This window comes from Nicotiana tabacum, chromosome 2, assembly GCF_000715075.1.
Source record: "Nicotiana tabacum cultivar K326 chromosome 2, ASM71507v2, whole genome shotgun sequence".
Lineage (NCBI taxonomy): Eukaryota > Viridiplantae > Streptophyta > Magnoliopsida > Solanales > Solanaceae > Nicotiana > Nicotiana tabacum.
The window spans coordinates 107,604,735-107,624,361 of NC_134081.1; the positions used below are offsets into that span (position 1 = coordinate 107,604,735).

General features: G+C 35.1%; 2 protein-coding genes across 2 annotated transcripts; one reads left to right on the forward strand and one right to left on the reverse strand.

Moving 5' to 3' along the window:
- Window positions 1-1,347: 1,347 nt before the first annotated feature.
- Window positions 1,348-7,922, forward strand: LOC107808613 (protein THYLAKOID FORMATION1, chloroplastic-like). Its single transcript, XM_016633134.2, has 5 exons — window positions 1,348-1,687; window positions 3,588-3,855; window positions 5,516-5,732; window positions 7,100-7,215; window positions 7,561-7,922. The coding sequence occupies exons 1-5, from the start codon at window positions 1,486-1,488 to the stop codon at window positions 7,649-7,651; spliced, it is 894 nt and encodes a 297-aa protein (XP_016488620.1). The 5' UTR covers window positions 1,348-1,485; the 3' UTR covers window positions 7,652-7,922.
- A 760-nt stretch (window positions 7,923-8,682) lies between these two features.
- LOC107808611 (diacylglycerol kinase 5) lies at window positions 8,683-19,396 on the reverse strand. Its single transcript, XM_016633133.2, has 14 exons — window positions 19,283-19,396; window positions 19,048-19,074; window positions 18,412-18,639; window positions 18,130-18,252; window positions 17,886-18,014; window positions 17,472-17,557; window positions 16,455-16,578; window positions 15,340-15,388; window positions 13,025-13,107; window positions 11,138-11,205; window positions 10,239-10,313; window positions 9,939-10,026; window positions 9,437-9,553; window positions 8,683-9,222 (listed from the first exon to the last, which is right to left on the reverse strand). Exons 3-14 carry the CDS (start codon window positions 18,628-18,630, stop codon window positions 8,902-8,904), a joined length of 1,482 nt encoding a protein of 493 aa, XP_016488619.1. The 5' UTR covers window positions 18,631-18,639; window positions 19,048-19,074; window positions 19,283-19,396; the 3' UTR covers window positions 8,683-8,901.
- Window positions 19,397-19,627: the final 231 nt, after the last annotated feature.

Here is a 19,627-nt window from a genome sequence, read left to right on the forward strand (position 1 = left end):
AAAACACACATATACAGCTGCACCAACAGCTTCACCAAACTTGACCACTTTCACACCTCACTGTCACTCAAAGTTTTCATATACACTGAGAAAATTACAATCAACACAGAATCACGCCCCCCTTCAGATTATTTCATTAGATCTAAACATAGGAGTCAAAGGTGTCGTTCGAATTATAGACAAGCCATAAACATACCAACATCGATGTCTGTCAAAAAATTCAAATGCTTCCCCTCTCAATACCATCCATTGAAACTTGAATTTCTCTTAAATTTCAAGGAAAAATAATAAGATCTTGAATTTATCTTCATTAAGAAAGCTTAAATTGTATTAAATTAAAAACCCAAAAAGGAAAAGAAAAGAAATAAATGAGAACCTGAAGAAAATTGAGAAGAGAGTTTGAGGTATCCGCTGTATGAGTTACAATTTAATGCTACTAATAGATATTTGGGGAAAAGATGGTGAAGGAGGGGTAAATGAAAAAAGATGGAACATGTGCGAGGGTACGGAGAAGACAAAGGATTTTTTTTGGGGGGGTGGGGTGGGGGAGGGGGTTGAGAATTTAGTGAAAATATTTTTTTTTTTCTAGAGCATGTTCAAATACCACGTGTCTACATATTATTTGTCCCTTTCCACCTCATCCGCAGATGGGTTACACGCACATAATTTTTTTAACTGATTGTGAGTAAGGTGTCTAATAGGTACACTTTGAACTATGTTGTAGTGCTTAATAGGAACGAGTTTTATTTAAAGTATCTAAGTGAAAGTTGAAGCCAACTTTAAAGGGCCGCTTGTGTATTTGGCCTTATGAAAATTAAATATTTTTTAAACAGTGTCCTTAAAATGAATTAATCCTACGTGGTCTCATTTCTATGTACTTCAAGACGTGTTAGAGAAAAAGTTATCCCAACCAAAAATGGTTTTGGAGAGTAATTTAACATATATTTTGTACATCATGCTCATTTATAATTTAAGAAAATGACATTTTTAGATCTATTATATGTAAAAGACAATTTCTCTGATGTGTAAAAATAAATTATAAAAAAAAACTAGGATCATAAAATTAAAAATAAATTTATAAAAAGCCACAAAACCAATTAACCATAATTTAACTACTGAAAACGTGTTTAATTACAGTGCTCAACTGTCATAGCTTAAAATGGTTCTCAACCACAAAGAATAGTACAGCAAATGGATCCGATCAGTTACTGAAGAAAAGCAATAGTAAGGAAAAAAGGAAAAAATCTGAAATGAGAGGTCAGCGTCAATATGGGTCTACGTGTTGCGATCTTATTCGTCTACTTCGTAAATATTAAAAATGAAAAAGAAATATCCTTAAAACATTGGATAAGCCCTCAAATCCAGGCCTCACCCTCCATTTTTCTCCATTCTCCACAGAAAAATACAAATGGAAAACAACTCCATTCTCTAAAGCAACTCACTGTTTGGATTCTCCTCTTCTTTTCTTCTTCTTCTTCTTCACTAATGGCGGCAGTTACTTCGGTATCGTTCTCGGCGATTTCTCAATCCGCCGAAAGGAAATCATCCGTTTCTCCGTCTCGTTATGTTGATACATTTAGGTTCCGTTCCAACGTCTCCTTTGATTGTTTCAATGTTCGATCTTCAAATTCCAGTTTCAGTTCGAATTCTTCCACCTCTCGCTTTGTCGTTCATTGCATGTCCACAGGCAAGTTCTCTTTTATGTCAAGATACATTGCTTCGAATTGGATTGGAAATCGAAAATAAATTAATAAATTATACAGTAGCTTTTTATCATCTACTTTTTTCCTGTTTTAGTTTAGTTACTCAGCAAGTGTGCATAGCTAATTGCATAATTTCGTGCAGGTGTATATTACAATTGATCGACTAATTTATTTCTAGTGTCTATGTTTTTCAGTGCTTAAAATGAACTGCACAGCAGTTGAGTTTGTATTTAGATATAGCGAAATACTTATGTCATTTTAAGTGTTGAGAATATTTAGATATTCACTATATTGTACGAGTACTTTATATCAGTGTTTTAAAAGGCGTTTTCGGGGCGAGGCGCACCAAAAACGCCCCGAGGCTATGGTGTGGGGCGAAAGTCTCAAGAGGCGTACGCCCAGTAATTCGGGGCGTACGCCCGGGCGTTCGGGGCGAGTTTTTTAGTGAGGCGTAAGCCTTACAGATTTTTTCAAATTGAAACAAAATTTGTTGAATAAGTCATTCATATAATACCCAAATTTTTAAAATTCCGCTTAGTAATTACTCAAAAGTTTTAAAAAGGAACTAAAATGTATTAAATTTAAAAGTCAAGACCTTTTTTATTGATCAAAGCCCCAATTCATGGTCTTTCCCAATTCTTTATCTTGCCCGCTAATCTACTAATATCTCTCAAAAGCAATGAATATTCAAATTTTTTTTACAAATACAAAGATAACTCCATTCTCCTTCATATCACCAAGTTCAAAGTTTAAATTGAAGTTTAGTCATCCTTTTTGTTCCTCAATGTAGAAAACTTTATTCTTTTCGATTCAAGTTACTTGAGCTTCTAAGTAGCGTATAATAGATTGTTTTCACTAGTTTTTGTGGGGATGAAGCGCGCGCGCGCGCGCGCGCACACACACACACACACACTATATATATATATATATATATATATACTAGTTTTTTGTGGGGATGAAGCACATTTATATATATATTTTCACATATTTATAGTTTTCTTTATTTTTATGCAATTTTACTTGTTTATAAATATTTACTGTAATTATATTATTTTATAAAATATTAAAAATTAAATACCTATGGGGCTTACGCCCCGTGCCTTGAGGCTTACGCCTCGCTGAGCCATATGTAAAACGCCTCGTCTTACGCCCACGCCTTTTAAAACACTGATATTATTTACCATATATTCCAAAATGTTTTACACTATACCATTTCTATACAACTTTTAGATTTTCACGAATTCAATTTCATTAAACTAATTCCTAACAGAAACTTTTGGTGTGACCTTTTCTAGATCAAAGTTACTTTTTAACCATTAATTTAATATTTTTTTTCAATTATCAATACTATAATTACATTTTGTTAGCTTCCTAAATAGTTAAGCAGATGTTTTTTGTATATATACACCTTTCGTAATGAAGTACCAGCTTGCCAATGCAGTGACCACAAAATGACCTTAGCTTTTCTGAAAAAACCTGTCAACTATAATATATAAGTCAAGTGAACATATAGGATTCCTGTTCATTCTAATAGCATCATATAAAATGAATCAGTGCGAGCTATTTCTTCTTAATGAAGATTGAATTAACTTATCAAAGGAAAAAACATGGAATTGAACTAACAGAAATAGTGATCAGTGAGCATTGATATAGTGGACCCCAACTTGTTTGGGACCGAGGCCTAGTTGTTGTTGTTGTATTGAAGTAACAGAGGAAATGAAGCCCTCTCTGGTTTAATTTATCTCTCTGCATTGTTGCAACTATTTTTATTTTCTGCATCTTGTCTATTTTCTTTCTGTTTACTTATTCTGTTTTATTTTAGTGCGCTGCAAATGTTTATTTTATGAGGCAATAATGCAGCGCATTATATTGTATTGTTTCCAGATTTGCCCACTGTGGCCGAGACTAAAATGAATTTCTTGAAGGCTTATAAGCGTCCAATTCCGACTGTCTACAACACAGTGTTACAAGAGCTAATTGTGCTACAACATTTGATAAAGTACAAGAAATCCTACCGATATGATCCCGTGTTTGCGCTTGGTTTCGTCACTGTCTATGATCAACTTATGGAAGGCTACCCAAGTGAAGAGGATCGTGATGCCATCTTCAAAGCATATATAGAGGCGCTCAATGAGGATCCTGTGCAATACAGGCATGTTTAATCCATCTCTTGCCAATTTCAGTTGCTTTTACTCACTTTTCTGTGTAAAGGCACACAAATAATCATTTATATGTGATAGCATTGACGATATATCTTCCTTTCAGTAAGGTAATCGTTGATAAAGTATATATTTAATTACCATTAAGAGTTTCTTGGAGGGTGGAACCAAAATCCAAGATGAATAGGCTTAGCTGTATTATGGAACTGGAGAAATGCAGGTGTTTGGTTTCCCAATGAGTGAAAGCACTATTCAGAACAGAGAATTAGCTGCAGAACCCTTGATCAACTCTCACTTACTAAGATATAGTTACTGTTATACTCAATCTGCCAACATCTTCCTTTGCTTACGAAGAGGAATCCATTAACGAATAGAATAAAGCAGCCGTATTCTGAAGTGGATATTTCTATCATAGATTTTTATCCAGACATTACATTGGAATTTTGCATGAGATTGATCAATTCAAATTATACATGTCTTCACTTGTAGAGTGTCATGATCCAATTTAGGGCCATGACTGGCATCCAGTAGGCTCTTCCTACCAAGTGAACCATCTCGACCTGGCTAAGGTAACTCATGCTTCTTTAGAGAAACTCAAGTTACAACACATTTCAAAATTAAACTTTATACATGCTTAGGAAAATCCAAATGTAGTGCAAATACATCTCAACCTAATATTCATGATTCTCGATCATGATTCCCCCAGATTGCAAGAAGAAAATATTAGATTTTAGAAAAGATTTGAAGCATAAGTATGTCTTTATGTACTAGAAAATAGAATTCCAGGGAGAACCCCTCATCTTCCTCGTGGTGGCCAAAAGTTTCAGTTCTTACCTTTATCTTTGTTAAGAGAATTCAATATTGTTCTACAGTTTGCTCCATGTGCTCCACGACAGGTTAGGGCCATGACCTAGAAACAAGCGTCCTTATTTCATTAAAGAAGCATTATCTAATCTGAATGCACATCTTTGCCTTTGGAATGGTGAAGATGTTTTATTCTAAGAGGTTGAATGTTATGAATTAAACCATATGCCTTTTGAATTGAAGCACATTATGTCTCTAATGCCTTGAACAGGCAACAACAGTAATAATAATGCTCGGAGCAGAAAAAGTCCAAGGACCACAATCTTTAATGATCTGATGTTAAGGCATTAAACTTCCATTCTAATGGAGACAATATACTAATTTTTTATAATAAATGCTCGAGCTTTAAGGTTCTTTGGTGAAAGGCTGATGGTCATTTGAGGTGGCTAAATTATGCTAAAACTAACCAACCAAGAAAATGTGGAAACCATTGCTCATTAACTTGAAACTTAATAATATGGGAAGATTTTCATTTGTCTTTTAGATTTTTTCTGTGCATTACCTTTTAATTATTATGATCATCTATGTAAGAAGGTAATAACTTCTTGCGGATGTTCTTATTTTTCTTAATTACATTTGTAATAGTCTTGAGTAGTTTATGAAATCTGCCCAATTAGCAGAATGGATATTGATTATTCATAAAAGCCGATGACAATAGTTCGGCATTGAGGCGTAATTTGTTGTTATTATTGTTGTAGTTGTTATAATCTTCTGTCTAACATTGAGTAGATTTGGCAAGCTTAATTCTTTCCTTTATAAAGATTTATAACTTTCCCTGTCAGTTTACAGAGCTGATGCACAAAAATTTGAAGAATGGGCTCGTACTCAAAATGCCAATACGCTAGTTGACTTCTCATCCAGAGATGGAGAAGTTGAAAACATTCTGAAAGATATTGCACAGCGAGCTGGAACCAAGAATAGTTTCTGCTACAGTCGACTATTTGCGGTTGGCCTCTTTCGCCTACTTGAGTTGGCAAATGTAACTGATCCGACCATCTTAGAAAAGGTAGATATCATAACTTTCTTCATATTAGATTTTGTATTTTACAAGAACTTCTTCCTGCTCATATCTGTTTACTTTAATTACTTAAATCATCTAGAAACACCAGAAGCACTCAGGCTTCTGTGAACCTGTACAACAACAACAACAACAACATACCCAGTATTATCCCACTCTGCGGGATCTGGGGAGGGTAGTGTGTACGCAGACCTTACCCCTACCTTGTGAGGATAGAGAGACTGTTTCCAATAGACACTCGGCTCAGGAAAGCATAAGCACCACATTAATGAAAATATAGACAAGAAGGGACAGCACCAAAAGCCATATAAAATCAGAATAAAGACAACAAGATAGTAAGGTGATCAACAATGAAAGAAAACAACGATTAGTCATAAAAACCTATTACCAACAGAAAGCGAGACTCTATACTTTATTAGATACAATTTCCGTCCTTGTCTTCTCATTCATGTTTGGGTGCTAGACTCTATACTTTATTAGAGCCAGATTTAGAAAACCTACATTATCATTCTGCCTTATATCAAACAGAGCAAAGGAAATGAATAGAAACCAGTCAGAGAATTGGAGAGAAGTCTTGGGAAAAAGAAGGATCATTTCCTCACTCATTTCTCGTCCTGGCTACACCTTCTACCTTGCCTCAAATTAGACATGTCCAGGCCTCTGATTTAGCATTTCTTGATTGTTAGATAATGATCTTCACGAACAGTTACATCCATCACTAAAGAGGAAAAAGAAAAAGAAAACAAAGAAAAGCTCAAATCTTTTTTCTCATCTTCCACATTATCCTCCATTAAAGATGAAATTCAAGGTCTCTCTGAACGAAAGCAAGCAATTTCCTTAATAGCCCCCATAGTCTAGGCTTCCTCCCATGAGACTGATAATTTTTTTTAACCTGCGGGAGAAAGTAAAAGGTTTCAGTTAACCCTCAATATGTAACAAAAATGAGATTTCCCTGATCTTTGTTGATTATACCACAACTGCTTTTCTTTCCTTCATGAATATGCTGTACGACACGAATGCTAATATGAAAGCTCTCCTTTAGTTTGATTTCCTTGTTATACTCTTCGTATTAAGCTCTTTAGGGTATTTTTCAAGAGATTCGTGCTAGTAAGCAAAAAAGAAGAAAACAATTGAAACTTAAGAAAATCTTGAGTCAAAAGAAGAAAAAGAAAAGAAAAAGTCACTTGTTTGGAATGATGGAATAATAATAGACTTGCTTATGATAGGAGTAACTAGCGTAGCAGGTTCATTGAATGTGCACATAGAGTCGAATCCCCTTTTAGATGTTTATGTTCATGAAACTGCAACGGACTTGGAGGTGAACATATTGTTGACTTGTGAAATTGGCATGGCAGCTTTGTGCTTCACTGAATACAGACAAGAAAAGTGTGGATAGGGACCTTGATGTTTATCGCAATTTGCTCTCCAAGCTGGTTCAGGCTAAAGAGCTGTTGAAGGAATACGTGGAAAGGTTAGAGTTTCTTTCTTGGTTTGACACTCATTCGTATCCTTTCTCTAGCTGTTTTCTGAAAAATATTAAGCTGCTTTCTTCTCTTGCATGCTTCTTGGATGAGCTCTAACGAAGTTTTATTATAATCTGCTTGAAATCCATTATTATTCTCTTATTTTTGCGCTATTTATTCCCCCCCCCCCCCCCCAAAAGAAAAAAAACCACCCCAGGAAGAAAAACCTCTTCTTTCTCTTCATCGTTTACATTCTTCACATGCATTTTGGAATAGTGCAAATATGTTCAATCAAGACATTGACTGGTGAAAATACTCTTATCATTTAATCTCAAATTTACAATGTTGTTTAGGGAGAAGAAGAAAAGAGGAGAAAGGGAATCTCAGAAGGCCAATGAGGCTGTCACAAAATGCTTGGGAGATTACCAATATGCTGGGAGGTAAGGCAAAGATCATTTTGTCCTCCTGCTTGGACCTCATTGACTTGTTTCACTAATGAAACAGTCCATGTATGATAGAGTTCAGTCTCCAAAGCTCAGGCAAGTTATATTAGAAAATCGAAGTTACCTTCAATGTTTTGTTATTACAGCAATTGAGGTATATCCCAATGTTCATTATTTTCTGGTTAAACAGAGTAGCTTTATTGTTGCAAGTATCTCTATTATATTTGTAGATAAGACCTCGAGTAGTGAAAAAAATCAAGATTTGCTCAGCAGTCATGCTTCTCATTTTCTTTGGTTCTGCTTTTGTTTCAGCTATCTATACGTTTTAGTTGGCAAACTAATGTTCGTTGATTATCAGAGTACTGATAAAATCAGATGAACTCTGCTGTAACAATTCACAATGTAGAGATAGCTCTTCAAGTGGGTGCGTATTCATACTTGCAGAAAATTTGTGAAGGTAAAATAGTAATTATATCTGCCACCTTATCCTCGGAGATTAGGGCCTTTACGTATACTTTAGAGAACATCGTCAGTTATTTGATTGCAGATTTTATAGTTCCATTTGTGTTTTTCTAAAGACACGTTCTTAATTAAGTTAGGCAAAATCTTAGATTGGGAGTTAAATTTGTTAGTTGCTTAAGGTATCCACAGTTGTCTTAAATCTTGAAATGTTACAACGTCTACTTCAAAATAATACTCACATTTTTGAGACCGTCCCATTTACAGTGATACAGAAATTTCCCATGGCTGAAATGCCACTAAAATCTGTGGTCACTTACATTTACAAGGTTGGGATTAGTACAGTGCTTTAAGTTTAAACCATATTACTATATACCAAGACTGAAATGCCACTATAATATGTGGTCGTCATACTCCGACTTTAGATTGAGTAGAAGCAAGTATGCCCGAGACACATGCTCCATTCAAACTTGCATCTTTGAATGACATTCCCGATCTGTCACTTTTGGTAGAGAATGCAAGTTTAAAAGTCATAATGCTCGGCTTAAAGAAATTGGCATATAAGGCTAGATGGATCATTTCGAGCGACTCCTTAATCATACACTAAAGTCGTTAAAGTTGCTCCTTTACACCACAAATTGGTCAGGAAATTTTCTATCAAAACCTCTAAAATATGAATGTCGTTTAAAATCCGACATGGCGCATCTCCTATACAGCAAAAGGAATACATCCTCGTCTCCTATACAGCAAATGGAATATAGAGCTAGCTGAAAACAAAGAGGAATTATGAAATTAACTGAGACGAGAAACATCGACCTCATCTGGAATTTTGAAAGTGTCTGCTGCCCCAAATTTCCTCCTTCCTTCATCGACCGAGTTTTCGTCATCACTATCATCATCGTCAGCTTCATGATTGAAATGACTTGAGGGATCGTGTATACTTTTGGCTCTGCAGTCATGAGTAGCAAGCATCTTAACCTGGCCAAGATGAGAAATTTCTACCACAACGGTGTCATCATCTTCAGGTAGGGGTTGCTTCCAGGGTTCCCCATCTATCCTCATAAATGTATGGTCAGCTGCACCCTTGTGAAACTCAAATCGGATTCTATGTGCCTACAAATAGGAGCAGCTCAGTTTTTAGGATGAATAATAAGTTGTTGGATTACTCTATCAGCTCAATTTTTTTAAGTCCTGTCTTGCTATATAAATATTTTCATTTAACAATCTTGAACCAAAAACATTTGATCACTAGTAGTATCACAACTTCTCATCGGTCGGCATACAATATTCACGCAAATATTTGTAATAACCATAATTTATTCCTAACCTGGGCAAGACGAGTCCCATGTCCTTTTGGAGCAAGAAGGACTAATCCGTGCCAAGCATCTCTGAATCCAACAACCTCAAGAAGGCCATCGTCTACAAATGGAGGAGTCAAGTCCCTCTGTCCAATGAAGAAATATATGCACGTCAATATAACTAAAAAAGTATTAAAAAACTTCAAGAAATAAATAATGGTAAAAATTTATCCACGTCCGGTGTTTATGTCAAACCAGTAATAACATGATGTGTCTTCCGCATAATCTTTTATCACCTAACTATGATTAGTTAATATGGATTTTCACCTCAATCATTACTTAACCATGAGAAAGTACATTGATTTGGTGTAAACACCGGATGCCGGTAGATAACCCCCACCCGTCTCCCGCCCCCCTCAACCCCTAAACGAATACCGAATGCGAAGAGAAGAAATAAACTAAAGACAAAAACAGTCAAGGAAACAGAAAAAGGGGCAGATTGGTGGAATTATTTTTTTTGGAATAACATACATATCGGCGTTTGTTGCTATTCGGTGTTCCCCAAGGATTTAGTCCACCGGAAAAGCTAGGCAAGTTGAGGCATACGATTGACCTGACACTGGACAACAAAGAAAGAACAGTTACAACTCGTAAACTCATCAGTAGGTTGTTCGTCGGGAACCAACTTCATTAAGCATGATAAAAGCAGTAATGCAACCACAAATAGGTTACAGCAAAACAGCCAAAATATTCTATTTTGAAGAATAAAGCAGAAAAGTAAATTGTCAAGTCGTCATTTAAGGTTCCTATACTACAAGTAACTAATACTACCTGTGAGGGATGTGAAGGTCTTGCCATTCACCCTGCTTTCTCATTATCTTAACCTTAGTCAGTTGAGCTATGTTCCTACAGTAAACCAAAATTAGCAGCTAACGGAAATCAGTAAATTGTCATAGTTGTACCATCATAAGAGATGATAGTGAAATATTCAATCCAGAAGTAATTAACTTGAACCGTCTTATGACACAAATTATAAACGGGAAAAATACTGGTAGGAAACTAATGACAGGTGCACAATTTAGTAGTTATCTCATTCTATCCCCAAGTTATTGTCATGGTTTACCGGGCAAGGGAAATAATGCAAGACTTCAAGTTTTCTGACATTGTCATGTATATAGGAACAATCAACTTGTGTAAATTTAGTATATGAATTGCTAACAGTTAGCTAATCATTATATTGATAAACTACTACTCTACTCTGTTAAAAAAAACATGTTTTTTTGGAAGAAATTACACTATTTTAAGATTGGCCTAAAAAGAAAAGATATTTTTAATCAGAAACGAGGGATATCTCACTAAGTTACCAAGAGCAATCATCAAGTTACAAATTCCTACTTTCCATGTTTCCGACAAAAAGATTCAAGCAAATTTACATGGATATTTAAAGTTAGCGCATAAGAGCAAGGATTTGAATTGATTTTAAATAAAGATTACAACTTACAAGACATGCTTTTGACAATCTGGACGAAATTATAGAAGTGAATATGTCAGTCTCGGGAGTCTAAACTATGATGATTATTCCAATTTTCATTCATCTGTTGAAAAAATAATTAGGTGCTGCGTGCCTCATGCCTTCAAGGAGGTGAAGCTTCCACAAAAAAGAATACAGTTTTTTTTAAAATAAGATTTGGAAGGAGTTATATATACCAAAAACTACACTGCAGACTCACCTCGAAGAACGATGAACGAGAGGGGCAAAAAACCATCCTTGTGTACATCCTAGCTTTAAATATGCACTCTATGGAGCAAGAAAAATTAGCATTAGGCACCCCTTCAAATACTATCTAGTATCTACTCTGAAACAATAGATAATCTCAGGTAAATTGGATCATCTACAGAATTCTAAGAGATGCTGTAACACTACCTCAAGAACAAAAGAGGCAAAATCACTACATTTGACTTAGGATAGAGAAACCATGAATTCTATTTAGTCATTAAATTCCTAGCAAAAAATTTAACATGGTATGATATGGAAATCATAAACTGTTATGTTTTCTCAGGAACCTAACAGTGGCATTTCTCACTTTTCTCCAAGGGTCCTTACCACTGGGATATCCGTCATTTATCTTCAGTACCAGTCATTGCAAATTGCTTTACTGTACATCATTATCATTAGAGCGAGCGAAAGAAGTAGAATGGTAGACTATGTCCTTAATTACGAAACAAAAGGTGAACAAAATTATAACTGATCAACCTCCAAGAGCCGAAATTTGCCCCATATACTTGAGGCATCAACACAACTATCATTCATGAGAGTTCCATATTAAAGAAATTACTAAATGTAGTTCCCAACCATAATAGTTTTGGTTACTAATTCACTAGATTATCCTTCTGTTTTTTCCTGCTTATGATAAACTCTCAAAGTAAGCAAATGCTCCCTGTAATCATATGCCAATTATTTCTTTAGAGATGCCGAGGATAATCTAGTCACTTAGAAGCCACAGCCATAGAGATACCAACTACCAAGAAATGAAACCTATTACTAATATGGATCTCTAGAAGCATGTACCACCTAAGATAAAGTGGATGACTGGAATTATGACATTAATTCACAGGGAAAGTATTGGGAAAAAAAAGAAGATGAGATTCTGAAGAATAGTTTCCAGAGGCATAATCAATTTAAGAAGGACAAAGTATAATGATGAAATGAAACGACATACCACCAGTAGGCAAAAGCGCCATATATCTTAGTCTTCTCACAGATGTTCCTATATCCTAGTAAGCATACTACCACCTACTTCCTCTGTCAACGTATTTAAGATAAGGAAAAACAAAACCAACTAGGATGGACCTTAATCAGTTTCCTAACCTTTTCTTCCAATCACCCACATTGTAGCAATTAGCATCCAAGCATAGGTACTCAAAATGACTTCAGGACAAGCCCATACTCGTGTATTTTTTGAAACATTAGTCTGGTGGACAAATTTAGAAGTGCTTTAGGCTTCAAGAATAGTTCGAGGGAGATATACATAAACTAACTAAAAATCAATAAGAAGCATTAGACGCTTATCTCAGAAAATAGGGAGGAAATAACACGTTTTGCGTAGTTTTACAAAGATAGCACGTCAATTACTTGGTTTCCGCAGATTGGATACACTAAGTTTTTCAAGAAAAGATGCAATACATGCATATGGTAGTTTTCTTTGATCTATCATATATTCTCATCTTCCTCAACAGCGGAGATCGTAAAGCTGGAGTGCCATTGACTCAAATTTCTATAAGCTAATACCAGTACAAAGTTAACACTAGAAGCTATTTCACTTATAGCCTTCTGTGTTATAGAACATAACCTATTAAGCCTTACAAGATATTATGGACAGAAAATCTTGACCCCTGCGGACAAGAACCCAACCCTAAATCTTCAACTATCTGTTTTGTCAGAGCAGTCATTAATTTGAGAATAAACTTGTTTCTCTTCTAGATAGAAACAAAACAAAAAGGTCCATAAGCATAAGACTAGGAAACATTTACTTCATTGATAATTCGTATGCAAAGATTCAGAGAAATAAACCAAAGAGAAGCAGTATCATCTTTATTTTTGTCATTCACTTTACTACCTGATTGACAAGTTGGTTTTTGAATTTCTCTGGGTTCATTTTTCGCTCTGAGTGAAATGCATAAGATACTTGTGCATCCATCCCTGTTAACAGAGAATTACTGTTAGATGTAGTATTAGATGAATAATAGCACAAGCAAAGAAATAACTTCAGATCATAGTCTTTGTAGGTTTAAGACACATACCCATAGACATTTTGTTTTATGTCTATGGGAATTTTATGTTCCTAGTCATTCTATTATTGTCATTCACGAAAATCAATTACTAATACAGGTCAAATTAATATTGTTTCTAGTAAACATCTATTGAGTCAATTCACCGACCTTTCAAGTTTGCTGTAATTTGAAGGACCTCCTTTCTGTTTTTCTTTTAAAGTATTTATACTATGAAAAGATTCTGGAGGAGTGGCACTTTCTCTAGAATGAAATTTGTCGGCTCAACTTTGATATAAGAATTAAGATGAGGCAAATATGGGTATTTAAAACACCTACCTGGTAAATTAACTCAGAACTAACAGTCAAACTAATAATTGATTTACAGAAGGGGAAAAATGAGAGACCAAACTCAGTATAAGGTTTCTATATCTATCAGTATCAACTATACCTCAATTTTGAACTAGGTGGAGTGGGCTACATGAATCCTCTATTGGTTCCGCTCTACAAGCTCATTTCATTCTAAATTCGTATGTTAAGGCAAATTAGAAGTTTTCTAAAACTAGAGGTTATAAATCCCACGTGCATACCTACTCGGAGCTAATGTAATTGTAACAACAACTAAGCCTTAATCCCAACTATTGAAATTAGCCTATATGAATGCTCTGCTTCCATTGTGTTATGTACTAATTTAAGTCTGCTTGATTCCAAAAGATTGTAGGTCTTCAGAAATAACTTTCCTTCCTGTAATTTCAGGTCTGCCTCATCCTCTTTAGCAATTTTTTCACTCCCCCCCCCCCCCCTTAACGCCTTAAATACCAAAGTATTGCATCTATGGACTCAAGCATTTACGATGTACGTAAGACATGGTTAAACTCTCCCACCCAACATTCTTCCATTTTATCTTCCATATAAGCTGTTTCCATCCTCTGGTTGATGTGATCATGTCTAACTTTGTCTAGTTTTGTATGATCTACATTCATCACATCTCAGTATTAGGATACTCATCTTGTAAATATAGTGGACCCAACATCCACTCCCATTAAATTTTGTTGATCTTACACTTAATGAAGGTTTTTAGAAATTTTAAAATTACTGGAAATTTCCCCAACGTTATGATAAATTACATAAGAGGTTATCGTCTGGCATTGAAAGAATTATTACCTTTGATTGAACAAACAATGCATGAGAGAGAGAGAGAGAATTTACATGTAGCAAATTTAAATGTTGAGAACAATCCAAAGACCATTTTCTACCTATGTGGATCATATAAGAAAATATAGTTACGTCTAGTTAATTGATATATTTGATGCAACACATGACAGGAAAACATTTGTCTTGAGAACTCCTTATTCTGTACATTCACATAAGGTAATTCTAGCTTTTGAAGATCTTGAGCTACTCCACGCTAAAGTTTCAAGTAAATGCTATTTAAAGCAATGTGCATCCTCACTTCAGAGGGCTTGTGGTGGAGAATTTAACCATCTCACTTCGCGTACCCATCTTTCTGACACGCTCCTAGGGTATCGTAGCATAATCCCTCTTTTCATCGAAGAACTTATATACATACAAGAGGGATGATTATATTGATTGTGTTAGTTCAAATCTATCTTTCCTTCGGAACCTTGGCAAAGGTTGTTTGCCTAGCCAAGAAGGATACATTCATTCTCTAGCATTATCACTCAAGTCTTGGACTTGATTCTGTGTTGTCTTTGATGTCTGATATTATGGTAATCTAATTCCAAACCAGCTGCAGTACCTAAGCTGTCCTTCACCACATTACCCATTCCATAAATAAGGGGCCCTTACAATAAGTCCCTAGATTAGGTTTGATAAGCGCATTCTTACACTTGTAATTCCAATTTTAAGTCCACTTGTGAACTCCAGAATCGAATAACACGTGTAGGCGGGGGTTAGAGATATAAACATCAGGTATAAAAGAACATTCAGAGGGTTTATTAAAAATCTTGAACTACTCAACTTATTGCCGTGGGTGTTTAGATTATTTTTCTATTTGATATACAGCTGCTCAATCATTTCATAAAGGTATTAATTATCACATCCTACCTTATTCTATGCGATATTGTTGTATTGGGCTTACAAAAGTGAAGATGTTAAATGGCTATATAGAATTTAATTCCAAATCAGAAGAATATGCACTTACCCATGCTGAAGTAATTCCAGAAACCTCCACGGAATGTATGGAAACCTTCCTGTATTTATTAGGTCAAAAAGAGAAAGCAGTTATCCTCTTCATCCGACAGGGTAACACTTTGAAACAGACCAAGCTAAGAAATTTGTAATTCCAAAGCCAGACATTACGCATTCATGTTGATAGAGATGTATGCATGCATACTGATAGACATATACACATGTTCACTTTTTGTTCTTAATCAATGTGAATGCATTTGAAAATGGAAATGCCAAAACGGAAAATCTTATCAGAAAATGCCCCACCCTGGACTTCATATGATTATCCAACTACAAGAAAATACACAAGGAAACTCCACGGTAAAGTAATAAATTTAATGATGCAGAGAAGATACTTGTAAAAGATACTGATTCTTTTACATATGTTTTAGTCTTTTAAATAGCATTCAGATCAGCATGGTAAATTCTCAAATTTTCTTCTCTTGGAAGATTATGCTTGAAAAACTTAATGCAATGAATAACGTCCAAAAATGTCAGATAATACGTACTCCAGATGATTAACAATGATGATATCTCTATTCAACCATATCCGTTTTTCCAATTTGAAGGCGCATACCTTTATATATATGTAAAGTGCTGAAATTCAAATATTATGTCAAAAATGATTGTTTCGCTATTTCTGAGACACTATTCTAGCAACTTTTTACAATTATGGTGATTTTTTAGAACTCTTTTTTTTCAAAGCAAGTAAACTCATGATGTAGAATATTCTTTAAAATCATGTTATTGTTGAAAGTCGAGAGTATCATATACATAATGAATAAATTATTTGAAATGATTACGTTATACTAATTTAGAATCCTTTTCATATCACTTAACTCCTATATAAGATGTAATGACCAATTTCAATTAACAAAACACTTAAAAGTGACACCTAAATCTATCATGGAGCAGGACTTTACACAAGCAGAACCAGGTTTAGTATACTATCAGCAAAGAATATAACACAAAAAAAGAATACAAGTGGCAAGGAACTTATGCAGATATAAGAGATGGAGCTAGTCTACATGAAAGTGTGTGTTCGTCTTAGAGAAGACAAATTTCTTTTAATAGATAAGGAAGTCTTACCACATTCAGTTCATCAGATGGAGAAACCCGGTGAAATGCATGCAAAGAATGAGGCAATTCAAGCGGTGCAATAGGATCACAAGAACCACCTTTTGGTGCTCTCATCCTCATAAGAATGTGCCAACTGCATAAAGCAAATTTCTTAACACCGGTTGGTTGAGAATAAGCAGTCATGATGCGCCAATTTTACTATGAATTTATATTATAATACTAAGAAGTGTGTGCAATCGGAATATGTATGCCATACTAAGAGGGTTGGATAGAACCTTAATAGAAATTTCCAAAAGCTTGAACTTCCTATAGTTTTGGAAGAGGTTATTATGGTTGTGTACAATAAACAAGAAGGCCTTGGACTAATTTACACAAAATATTAATGTTCATGTTAAAGTAAGTAGGTCAATTATCACAAGAAACAGTATTTGTGAAAATGTGTTCGCTTTACCAATATTGGATGCTAAGCACAAAAAATTAAATGTATTTGCATGCTTTGGAACTCTTTTCTTCACTGCAGATAAAATTTTGATCCAATAAAAAATGGAAGATTGCACGTTAAGAGCATGTTATGCTGTTGAAAATCTCTTTAAGTATAACTTAGAGCTTTCACAACTTCACCAACTAAACTATTATATTCCTTGACTAGCTAGAGACCCGAAAATATTTTCCAATTTGCTTGAAATGAAAGATTTCTAAGGAAGATCCAAATGCTATTTTAAAAAAAAGGTTAATCCGGCCCACTTTCGCATTTGTTGATATTTTATTTCTTTACTTTTGATTCAAGAAAAAGATAACAGCATGTAGTGACACTAATGTCTGCATTTGAGTTAACTATTTATTACAAGCTCCCATACTCTATAATGCGAAAAACAAGATATACATTTAAGATAGACGATACAATTCAGCTTGTAACACTGCCAAGAAGTTTGAACAAAGAATTAATACTTGATCATCAAGGGATCAACATTCAACTGAGAATATCACAGACAGACCACAATATCACATACGAACTAACAAGATTACCTGTCCATCTTCATTTCTTTTGCATTCATTACTTGCTTCAAAAATGAGATGACGGAGTTAAGGTCGGTTCCTGGGTTCTTCTTTCCCTGTCAATCACCAAAACTGCACATCACATAAAGTATCTTTCTCAATACTGAAGGCACGCTAATGTATCTCATAGAAGATAAAAGACTTTTGCTCTAGCTACTAACTAAATGAACATGTTTATGAGCAAATCTTTTTTATGCAAGGATTTCATGTTGTTTATAGATAATCTCAACATATTATAAGCAATACTAGGAAACAAATTGCATAGTGAGGCACCAGGCAAGCAAATTGAGAGCTTTTGCACCGCTATATTAACTGCTACAATTTACAGGAAAATATATCCATCAAATATCTAGTGAGTCAACAGTTTCCTCCACAGATCCATACCCAGCCAAAAGCAAATGGAAGGTTATTTCCAGTTCCCAAAGGCACTGTAGCAATTGGTGGAGGCTGAGATAGTTTGAGATCAGATACAACTCCAAGAAGCCAGCCAGCTGTGCCATCTCCACCTGCAACCTAAATATAAAATTCAATGTCAGTACTTTGTGCTGGAAAATAATCATCTAGCCGTCTGGTGAAGTTACGCGAAAATCCTGTTGAATCATGAACCAACTGAAAGAATTCAACTCACAATTATTCTCATTCTCTCTTCAGTTTTGGCAGCAAATTGATCACCACCACTCTTCAGCTTTTCTATATTCAAGTACACTCTACGTAAAACACTATCAGGAGCTTCTTCTCCCAAATCAAAAACCTGAAATGTTAACCAAGAAGTCCAGACTTCAATCAAGTAATAAATCAACTAAACCTCAGTCCCAAACATGTCTATCTGGTCTAAAACATAAACAGACAAAAAAAAAAAATTGCAGTTATTCCTTTTGCATATTTGAATCAAAGGAAAGAGCTTAAGTACCTGATATTTGTTAAGAAGATGGCGAAATGTACGAAGAAGTTCTCCTCCAAGTTGACCTCCGCTTTTAGAATTAATAAACACTAGCACAGGGCATGTAGGTACATTATCAGGTAAACCTATATGCCTACTCTTATTCGGAGCATCCGGTGCAAGTATGTAGGTAGGAATATAAAAGTCTCTATGTATGTTGTCATTGAGCTCGGACTCAGAATTCGCCATTAACTCTACCTGCAGCGGCATTATTAACAAATAAATTACTCAAAAAATAAGCAAAATACAAAAAAAAAAAAAAAAAAAAACAGACAAACACATATATGATGAAAATTACTCTGTTCAAAGACCGTAAGAGGATTTTCGACAAATATGTATCGTGCAGAAAACACTGATGAATCCTCATATCGACTAGTCAAATCTGTTCATACATTCACAATTCAAAACATAACCAGTCGTCGACGTTGACATTCACTTTGACTGCGATTCGTACACTTCTATACATAATTCAGTTAGGAAACGACGATCAACAAGGCAAAGAGCTTGACCTCGTTCAATTCGATTAAATTAAACTATAGAAGAAGAAGAAGGCGAAGCAATGTAATTCGAATGAGAATTCAAAGAAATAAGAAAAAGAAGATATACCTGTGAAAGAAAAGTATTTGAATTGTCCTGCGTATGCAAATATTCGGCAGAATCAGAAACAAACTTACGTCAACAGTAAAGGATTTTTCGAAATTCGGATCTATAGAGGTGTATTTATAAAGTAGACGAAGGGGGAGAGCCAAAACGCGTGATGGCGCCGTGTGGGAATGAATTAATTAACGAATTCGTTGAACTTTCTACGGTCACATGGCCTGAGAAATGGCCTGAGATATACTGATTAGCAGCCGTTAATGGAGTAGGTTAAGGAATGAAAAGGGTAATTAATGACTTTGAAGAGTCTACATGCCGTTCTGTCCTTTTTGCAAGTTGGTTAGTTGGCTGCATTTTGTCATTTTCTACTGCCCTGTTTGTTCCTGATAATAGCTACTCTACACTTTTTGCTCTGTTTAAGGTTTTTCTTGTTTGAAAGGCGCCAAGCGAAGTGCGACTTTGAGACTAATGAGAATATTAAAAGGGTTTTTGAGACTCAACACTCGGAAATCCTCCTGTCCACGTTATCTCGCACCTAATAATGCATTTACCTACTCTTTGTTTCTTCTAACGATTGTGATATTTAAAA